At 32.0% G+C, this 10,261-nt stretch overlaps 1 protein-coding gene across 1 annotated transcript; it reads left to right on the top strand.

Annotated features, from left to right (window-relative positions):
* Positions 1-432: 432 nt before the first annotated feature.
* On the top strand, positions 433-4,407 carry LOC124078509 (UPF0602 protein C4orf47-like). The gene is made up of 3 exons (XM_046423317.2): positions 433-678; positions 3,125-3,294; positions 4,168-4,407. The coding sequence occupies exons 1-3, from the start codon at positions 466-468 to the stop codon at positions 4,214-4,216; spliced, it is 432 nt and encodes a 143-aa protein (XP_046279273.1). The 5' UTR covers positions 433-465; the 3' UTR covers positions 4,217-4,407.
* Positions 4,408-10,261: the final 5,854 nt, after the last annotated feature.

The raw sequence follows: 10,261 nt of genomic DNA, 5'->3' as shown, positions 1-10,261 counted from the left end.
TAAATGCTAGCCATTTTTATAACTTGGTATTGTCCCATAGAAAAGATTGCAGCATAAGAGGAAAAATAAATCCTCTGATTTGTTTGAATACCAGGTAGCTAAAGATATCGTAACATACAAATATTATATTCTTTAGTCTTAGAAGTAAAAGCTGACATTTATTGAGGGCCTACAATGTGCCTGCTGCTTTATTTATTTATTTTATTAAAATTTTTCTTTGGTATTGGGAATGAACACAGGGGTGCCTAACCACTGAGCTATAGCCCTGATCCTCTAACTTCTTTATTTTGAGAACAGGTCTCATTAAGTTGCTTAAGGCCTGGTTAAGTTGATGAGGCTGAGTTCAAGAACTTGTGATCCTCCTACCTCAGCGTACACCCAGCAGTATACACTAAAGAATCTACATATTTACGTTAAAATTTAAGAGGAGATTTGTCTTCACGTTATTTCCAACTTGCATAGTATATGCTATGTAATTTCAAATTCTTTAATTTACAGAAAGAAAATGAAGAGCATCATCGGTTACTGAAGGGGGCACCTTTCAAGTTAAATCTTTACCCAAGGGACTATTTTGACACTAATCCTTATTTTACTGAAAAACCTTTACCTCCAATTAAAAAAGAAGAGAAGAAAGAATCACTTTTAAGTCCTTTTAAGCCCTCTTCTCCTGGTAAAAAGGTAAGTTAAAAGTTTCAGAATGCAAAAAAAAAAAGCATTATAAATAGCCTCTTGCTGTAAATTGTTTTATTACTCATCAATATAATAAGCTTTTCTTTGTATGGATGCCAAGAATCATGAAAGCCTAATTTTCCAAAATTATATAAAAACATGGCTAAGGTATGTAATGAAGATCTTGTAATAAAGTAGTTACTAATCATTTCAAATATATTTGGACTTACAGTGAGTTTTCCAAGTAGCTCTCAAGACCTTAACCCTGGGTTTTTTCAAAACCATAAAATTTCCAAGTCATCTTTTTAGTTTTTAAAATGGTGATTAAAATGAACTACCTCCCTACTATAGATATTTATAATCAGTGAGAGTAAAAATTTTAAAATGCTCTGACAAATTATAAACCTTAGTTTTCCTTTGTCCTTTTTCCTTCTGTGAATTGCCTGTTCATTTTCTTTTTTTAAAAATTGGTTTTTAGTTATACATGACAATAGAATGTATTTTTACATATATCCTTCCCATTTTTGGGGTTGTTCATGATGTTGCCTGCTCATTTGCCTGTGAACTTTCTGTAAGGGTGTTTGTGCTTTCCATATTGACTCAAGATCTTTTCATACCGTAAGGATATATCCTTTTTTCATTTGTGGTGAAAGTAATTTTTCTACTCTATTAGATCTTTTGACTTTGATTATGTTATCTTGTGCTATTTAGAAATTGAATAAATTGATCAATCCTTTCTGGTGAAGTTTTGTGTCATTTTCAGAATGGATTTGTTGTTTTACCATTGATATTAGAATAATGTGCCTTATTTTTTTTTCTGCTAGCCTTATCAGATTCAATTTTATCAGATGTATGTTGAATTTTATCAAATGGTATAATATTACATCATTTTTTTCTCTTTTTTACTAGTTATAAGGTGAATAATATATATTATAAATATATTTCTGTAATGAATCTGATTTGGTGATATATTAATCTTTAAACATAGTACTATATTTAATTTGCCATTATTTTATGAAATGCCAACATGTGTGTGTGTGTTTATATGTGGTGCTGTGTATCGAACCCAGAGCCTGGTCCATGCTAAGTAAGTTCTCAGTCTGCACTGTGTGTGTGCGAGTGCCTTGTTTATTTTGGTACAAGTAGATGCTAGCATCTTAAAATACTTGGGGAGATTTCCTTCCTTTACGTCATGTTCTGTAACAGTTTAAATATTACCATCAATTTCCATTCCTCAGAATTCACAGGGGAAGTACAGAGGTTGCTCTTTGTCAGCTTTCTCAGTTCTTACATTGTATCTGTTTTCTATAGGATTTCTATCTCTTCTTGGTCAATTCTGATCATTTATACTTTCTTAAAAAATTATTTAAATCAAGTTTTCAAATTTAAAAATTTACTATATTACTATATGAAAAATTTACATTACTATATGAAAAGATCTTAAAAAATTATTTAAGTCAAAATTTCAAATTTCAAATCAAGTTTCAAATTAATACAGAAGTTTACAAAATATTATTTTATATATTTTGATATTCCTCATAGGCATGGATTTACCCTATTTTTAAATTTTTATTTCTAATATTGCTTCATATGTTTAGTTCATTCTTTAAAGAACCATTTGGTAGGTTTAGTTACTATATATATTTTCCTATTTATAATTTATTCATTTAAATTTTTTAAATTTTATTTTCAAGTTAATTTATTTTACTTTCCTTAAGTTTTCTTATTATTATTCAAAATAATCTATGTCATCTCAGTCTGGAAAACTTACAAAACTATAAGCATGTCTTTCAAATCAATTAAATTTGCATGTGTATTTTGGCTTAATTAAATGGATTATTATAACTAGAATTTTCTTAATGATTATGAAATATATAGGTAAAAATCCTGTCAAATCCATTTAAAAAGTGAAAGCAAATATTTGTCTGTTGTATAGGTAGAAATGCACTTTGTCTTACTCTAGACTACAAGAAAAGTATAAAGTGGATCACATTTTCCTCTCACCTTCTATTTCTATGTGTTGTTCATTTTTTGAGGGAGCTGTCTACCCCATCACTGCCTGCTGGTTAGCACACACATGTTAATTTCAGACTTCCTATTCCCTTCTCTATCAAAATATATGCTGGGTCTCATTTCCTCAGTAATAGACTCACCCTAACAAGGCAATAGCTTGATGAAACTCACTAACATTAATGCTTGGTAACATCTGAGAATAGTACCTTACTATAATTTTTTTTTTTGTTTTTATGGAGAAATTTTGGAATATAATATCTTAGCCTTATAGAATTGGTGGTAGCGAGACCTTTTACTGGTATTTGAATTAAACAAAAAGATAACTTCTTTAAATGTAAAACTAACTTCATAGATTACAAAAGTATCTATTAACTTATTCACAACCTAATTTTTAAAAAGTATTTTATAAAATCACATTAAATGGACTCATTTTTATTTGTAGCCTGGTGGAATGAAAGCAGGAACATTTGAACCTTACCCATCACATTCTACTGACCCTTATGTGCTTAAACCAGGAAAGGAGGTTTCCAAAAAAGATGATAAGGTTTTTCATCCCCCAAGTGGACCAAAAAGCAGACCAATTGAAAGTATAATGAGTTTGAATGTCAAAAGGTAGGAATATCTTATATTTAGCCTAAGAGTCAAAAAATATTTTCAAATTTTAGACTTCAAAATATTTATGTATACACTTTTAAAAATTAAAATTTGACTTTAGAAATCTAAGCACCTTCAATATACCTGTCTTCCCTTGTAAAAAGCACTTTATCTCTAGTTATTTAAAACTACTTGATATTTGTACTTTAACAGTATACACTATCATTGGCCATTTCTTAAAGGGAATTTCTCAGCATTTGTGAGGAATCGTTTTTTCTTTTTCTTTTTTGAGACAGGGTCTCATTAAGTTTCTTAGAGCCTTACTAAACTGCTGAGGCTACGCTTGAATATGTGATCCTCCTGCCTCAGCTTTTTGAGTGGCTGGGATTACTAGCATGTGCCACCATGCCCTGTTAATTGTGAGGAATCCTAATGAGGCTTAAGAGTTCTGCCCCTAGCTTTGAAATAACCTTCTCTGCAAACAGGAAATATTCTGGTTGATTAAAAATGCATATATAATACTTATGTACTTATAATACTTATATTTGTCTGTTTAATTGCTTTGACTTTATTGAAATCTGATTTTACATTATTGCAAATATCCCACATCTAGTTTTAGCTTCTTTTCCCCGAATTTTAAAATGAATAAACCTTTGGACAATAAGAGTTAAAATTTGTTACATAATTGTTTCTCCTGTTAAATTATGTTTTCTAAATTTATCTGACTTTAATAAAAGATAAGTTTTCTAAGTTTGTGAGACAAATTTTGTTTCTGGATCATTCATATGTCATCAAATATATCAGTGTAAATTTTTAATGTAAAAATTTTATAGAAAATGTGGATATATTATCTGCATGTCTAAAATTAAATGTGCCTTTATTCAATTTTAGGGCACTCAATATGAAGAACTACAAGACTGCTTCATTACAGTCCTATTAGCAACTGCAAGACACGTAACTTTCTAAATCCTTACTACCAGTAACTTGTCATCAAGAGCTAATTATTTGAAAAAATGCAAAATGCAAAGTGTGTGGAACAGATAGCCTTGAAAAGAAATTTAACCTCCAACTCCAATATTCTTCCTGATTTTAGTACTACTACTTAATAAATAGTTTTTGCTAATAATTTAACATGCGATTTCTGACTTATGTTTTAGATTTGTGTTCCTAAGCAGAGTATAATGCTGAAAAATGTTATAAAATCTTTAAATATAGTCTATTACTTGGAACCTTAAAATTTCACAGTTGAGGACAGGAACAGAGAAGGCTGGAGGAGTAGACTGTACACCACAAATTCTTAACTTGCTTCTTTTTCTCAGAGTGTTGAAAAACTGTACTGATAGTTATCCAACTGTCATAGCCTACCATTAACACTCTAAACAAAGAAACATATTAGATCCATTTATATTGCACAATTTATATATGTATACATTATAGTGAGACATGTTTCAACTCATGGTGTCATATCTTCTATTTGTAACTTAGGTAGAACATCAGATTACTTAGCCAGTGGCAGCTCCAAGATAAGTTGAAGGGGAGAGGGGGAATGCATGGATTCATTCTTATAATTTGTAAGATGGATTTGTTTTTGGTATTCTCTCACGTTCCTGTAAAGCTGCCTCTTAGAGCATCCAGATAGATCACTCCAATGCTTTAGTTCCCAAGTTCTTTCTTCTCCTTAATCTGCCCTCTCTCTTTTAAAAATGTGCTTTAAATATGATTAAATATATTACTGTTATTTATAGTGTGGTCTCTAATAGTCTTCAATTCAATGGGGAAAGAGGTAGTGATGTTTGTATTTTGAAAAGGAAACTTAAAATGTATTAGGGAAGTTATTTTTGACCAATGATGCTTTTTGAGTATTTGTTCCCCTACCAGTCTAGGCTCTTCAGAGCTGAAAATTGGACTGGAGAGGTTTTAGGACTTTTTTCCTTTGTGTCCCATTGTTTTCCATCGGAGAGAACTATGTTAAGGTTTTTGAAAGGGTAAAGATAGTTTAAAGAATTTTTGCTATTTTTAATTTTTTTTAAAAAATTCATGCTTTATAATTAATTAGTGGGCAATGGATGTCTTAAAAATATTATCATGGGTATAATTTGATTCAAAGGTGACCTATGTCTTCCAAATAGAAATGGCTTTATTAGTTTTTCAGCACATAACTGAATCAAATTTATAGTTCTATATTGATAAATATTACTGAGTTTTATATATTCTTTTGAGATTGTAGCTTATATATGTAGACTTTATGAATATCTATGTAATTGCCCATTTTAACTCTATCTTTTGTTAACTGCAATTAATTTTTATTAAAAGTGTGTCTTTTTAAAGCAATGCATGGTTTACATAATATATTCATAGATGGGAACACTCATAACCTTACTGAAAAGTATGATTAATAGTATGACAGTGGCAGACTTCATCTAGGGTCTACATCACTGTATTGATTTTCAGAAAAGTAGATGCAGAAACCAGTAACAGGAATCATAAAACATGTAAACAAATTAAGATTTTTGGGACTCAGGAGAGGAACACGCATTCAATTAAAGGGGTGCAAACAAGGATGCCCGTTGTTTTTAGGGATTGAAAGCAAGGGTGCTTAATCACTGAGCCAAGTCCCCACCCCTTTTTGTAAATATTTCATTTTTGAGACAGGGTCTCACTAAATTTCTTAGTGCCTTACAAAGTTGCTCAGGCTGGTCCTGAACTTGCAATCCTTCTTCCTCAGCCTTCAGAATCACTGGGATTATAGGCATGTGCCAGGAGTGCACCTTGCTGATTGTTTTCTTACAAGTTCATTTTTTTTTTAAGCTTTGGAAATAAAAAGATACAGCATGAAATAGTTTCCCGTGAAGCAGCTTTATTGTTCAGAACTCAGGGATGAGCAGGTAAGAGTCACTGGCATCCTATCTCTTGAAGACTTCGACATCAAGGTATCTGCTTTCCCAAAAGAAGCCTATGTGACTTGAATATTCTGTGTCCACCAACAGTGAAAAAGGGAAGAAAAATCTTGCTTAGACAGCCATTAATTTCTGCTACATATCATCTAATTGTATTTGTTCAAGGCTCAGAATCTAAACAAAGATTGTGGATGTTAATTTGATCATGGAAGAAAAACTTAATTCAAAAGAAATGAGAGTGTCAAGACACTTCTAAGGGGACTAGAGAAAAAGTTAAGCAGTGACATAACCCATTTCTGGAAATCTTATCCTGTTTCTTTGGAGATTTTAGAGACTTATTTAAAGTCTTTAGAGACTTTTTTGTTCTTTTTATATTAAAGTGTATGCAGCATACATTAAGAATAATAAACCGGTTCAACCTATTACTAGCTATGTATATTGAAGCAAATTACTTAACCTCTGGAGACTCTTTGCTCATAATCTACCTAGAAGAATTATCACAAAGACCAAATTAAAAATATTTCCCTGGCTATACAACACACACACATTTTTTTAAAAGACTAATCATTATTATCCATTTTTGGGAGCTGGGACTTTTAACTATGTAACCTTGGACAGTGAGATTCCTCTCTTGGGAATCCTTTGGCAAGGAGGCAAACGCCCAGTTGTAAATAACTCCTGTTGATAGAATTCAGTGTTTGTCATGGAATTTACTAGTTCAAAAGCCTTGAATTCTAATCCTGGCAGCCCAGAAGTAGATGAGTGCAAACTGATAAACTCCAATTAAACTGTTTTGCTCACAACATCTTCCTATTCACCTCAAGAAGCCTTTTCACAGTGAATCCCTTTGATGTTTAAGACCTATAAAATTAACACACGGAGCCCCTGCTCTTGTTGCTTAAGATTCCTTTAGGACTCTCTCACCAACTGGCCCACTACATCTATTTTTCATGTCTTTGCCTTTTTTTTCTTTATTTCTATTTTTTTATTCTCACTATATTTTCAATCTGCTCATGGCTCATGTTTCAGAGCTGTTCAACTGTTCACTGGCCGTGCAGGTAGGTCACAGGGAGAATCCATCCATCAAGTAGTTTTTGTAAATAAGTTGTATTTGCTAATTTGAATTTTATTAGTTATAATTGATTTAAAAATATTAACTTATTTAAAATACAAAAATGCTTATAGAATGTTTATTATAATAGTGTCAAGTACTATCTTGTTGGGAGCTGCTCTGGAAATACATGCCCTTAAGTCCTTAAGTCCTGCAATAACTTGGGCTTTATCTCCACTGAGATAATGAGGCATGGCTCCAGGAGTAGGTGTCACCTGGTGGGTTGAGTTGCACTCACCTGTTCCTTTGTAATCCTACCCCTTGCCTCATTTGAATGGCTTATCCCCAATAAAACCAGGTTCCAGTTGTGCTCTTTCTTTTTCTTGCCTACCTTGCCTCCTTTGTGGGAGCTGGGTCAGAGGAGCCATCCCAGAACCCAAAGGAAAAGGTATTTCTCTCTCTCTGTGTGCCAGCTCAGTTCACCTGGAGTGATCCTGACTGGTTTAGCCTTGTGTCATGACACCACCCCATATGATTACATATTGTTTATATTTATTATTTAATCTTCATTGGAAACAGATGTCAAGTATATTGTCCAACATAGCACAACCAACAAAAACAAAACCAGGCATTCTGTCTGCTTTCCATCAATTTATGATTCCATTTTGTACCCTAGTTTACCAGTTCTCCATAGAAAGAATGATAATTCTTAAATGTATGATATTCACTGTGCAGGCTTTATCAGAATTAGAGAATAGAGTAAGGTGGAGAGTATTTACTTCTAGGAGATCAAGTATAGAGCACAAGTTGACTGGAAAGGTCTTTTGCCAGTTTGTGCTGTCCCATATCTTATTAAGGACACTGGTTAGAAGCCTATGGGAAATAGCCAGAAAACCATAAAAATCTTCACAAAGAAATGTGGGGTCATTACACTTCCGTTAGGAAAAGACCTAAAATGTTGTCTCATTTAAACTTCTTGATGCGTAAAAGTCTTCATAACATTCCTACCAAGTGAATATCCAAGCTTTATCGGATACTCTCTAGCACAGTGGCAGCTTTTTCATTTATTATTTATTTAACAAAAGTTCCAGGCATGTTTCTGGGCACTGAGATGTGGCAGTAAACACAATAGACAAAAGACAGGTTAAATAAAAGTAAAAGGGTGTACCTAACTGTTCACTTATATTTGCTTTGTTCTATTTTGCCAATGTTTTTTAAATGATATACTACTTTGTAATTATAATTCTTACTATTCTTTAATCTTAGTTCTGTGTTTAAAAGGGTATACTGCTCATCATTAGTTCTTTTCTCAGTTATTTGATTTTACATTTGACTTTCAGGGTTTAGTAGTCAATTTTTGATGGTATATACTGTTTGATTATTAAAAATTTTTCCTTCCAATTCAGCATTACAAAATAAAAGGATAGAAAAACATATAATGCTATGTAAACACTAACAACAACTAGCGGGACTAGAGTAGTATCAGTCAAAGATTTTGGAACAAGGAGTATCATCAGGGATAAAGAGGGTTATTTCATAATAAAGGGAACAGTTCACCAATAAGATAGAATAGTGCTAAATGTGCATGCACACATCAAGGACTTTAAAACACATGAAACAAAAACTGATAGAATGAGAAAACCCATTTTCCTATTTCTCTATCAGTAATTGAACAAGTAGACAGAAGAGCAGTAAAGATGCAGATTTTTTCAACACTGGAACCACCTCTACTGAGTTACATTTATAGAACACTCCATTCAATAATAGCAGAATATACATTCTTCTCAAGTTTACATTAACCAGGATAGACCATATTCTGGGCAATAAAATAAGTCTTCCCGAATCAAAACAACCAAATTATGTGTAGTATGCTCTGTGATCATACATAATTTCTGCATCAGTAACAGTAAGATATCTGAAAATCTCCAAATATTTGAAATTAAGCAAGTTGCTTCTAAATATTCAGCTAGATCAAACAATAACTAATAAAAGAGGAAATATTTTGAACTAAGTGAAAAAACATGAGTGTGGTGCAGCTAAAGTGGTGCTTGAAAGTTATAGCTTTAAATGTACAGAGTAGATAAAGACGAGGGTTTCAAACCACATACCTAATCTTCCACCTTAAGAAACTAAAGAAAGAACAAATTAATACCAAAATAAGCAGAAGGAAGGAAATGGTTAAATGAGGAACAGAAATCAATGGAATAAAAAAATCAACAGAGAAAAAAGTTAATGAAACAAGAAGCTGGTATCCAAAAAAGAGCGATGACATTGATATAGCTCTAGCAAGACTGATAAAGGAAAAAGAAATTAAAAAAAAGGAGAACCCCAAATTATCTGTGTCAGAAATTAAGAGTATATTGTCACAGGTCCTCTGGAAATTAAAAACATATGGACTATTACTAACAGCTTCATGCCACTACACTTAAGAATTTGAATGTACAAATTCTTCAGAATGTCCAATTTTTCAAAATATAAAGAGAAATAGAAAACCTGAATAGTTGTATATCAATTAGTAAAATTCATTTTGCAATTTGGAACCATTGCATTTAGAAAAATCCAGACCCTCTGGTGAATTCTATTATGTAATAAGGAAGAAATAATATTACTTATCAATAATACCAATTCCACAATAATTCTTGCAAAAAATAATGTAACAAACCAATATCCTATACAGAAGTAGAAATTCTTAACAAAATGATTAATATTATCAAAACAAATCCAGGAGTATACATTAAAAGAATAATATAAAGTGACCCAGTGGGGCTTGATCCAGGAATGCAAGGTTGATGTAATACTTCAAAATTAATTTAATTTACCCTTTAATAAATTAAAGGGGGAAAACCATGCAGAAAAAACATTTGACAAAATTCAACAAGGAATTGTATAGCTTATAGACAAGAATAATGAGTGCTGTCCTCTGGAGCAAAGGACAGTTCTGCTCATAGCTTTGGAAGCTACAGCTTGTATTTCCTTTGGAGACAAGTTAGGAATCTTACTCTCAATAAAATAGTGTTTCCATCTAGAGCAAAGAGCA

This window comes from Marmota monax, unplaced genomic scaffold (genome assembly GCF_021218885.2).
Source record: "Marmota monax isolate L192 unplaced genomic scaffold, Marmota_monax_Labrador192_F-V1.1 WCK01_AAM20220418_F8-fsc01277, whole genome shotgun sequence".
In the NCBI taxonomy this organism is placed as follows: domain Eukaryota; kingdom Metazoa; phylum Chordata; class Mammalia; order Rodentia; family Sciuridae; genus Marmota; species Marmota monax.
Note: the sequence above shows the minus strand (reverse complement) of the source record. Positions and strands in the feature narration are given on the sequence as shown.

Bases quoted from the DNA above. Each gene is read 5' to 3' on its own strand.
- LOC124078509 (XM_046423317.2), top strand. From the start codon at position 466: ATGCTATGTAATTTCAAATTCTTTAATTTACAGAAAGAAAATGAAGAG. The intron at 679-3,124 runs GTAAGTTAAAAG...TTTTATTTGTAG, and splicing joins CCTCTTCTCCTGGTAAAAAG to CCTGGTGGAATGAAAGCAGG. The intron at 3,295-4,167 runs GTAGGAATATCT...ATTCAATTTTAG, and splicing joins ATGAGTTTGAATGTCAAAAG to GGCACTCAATATGAAGAACT.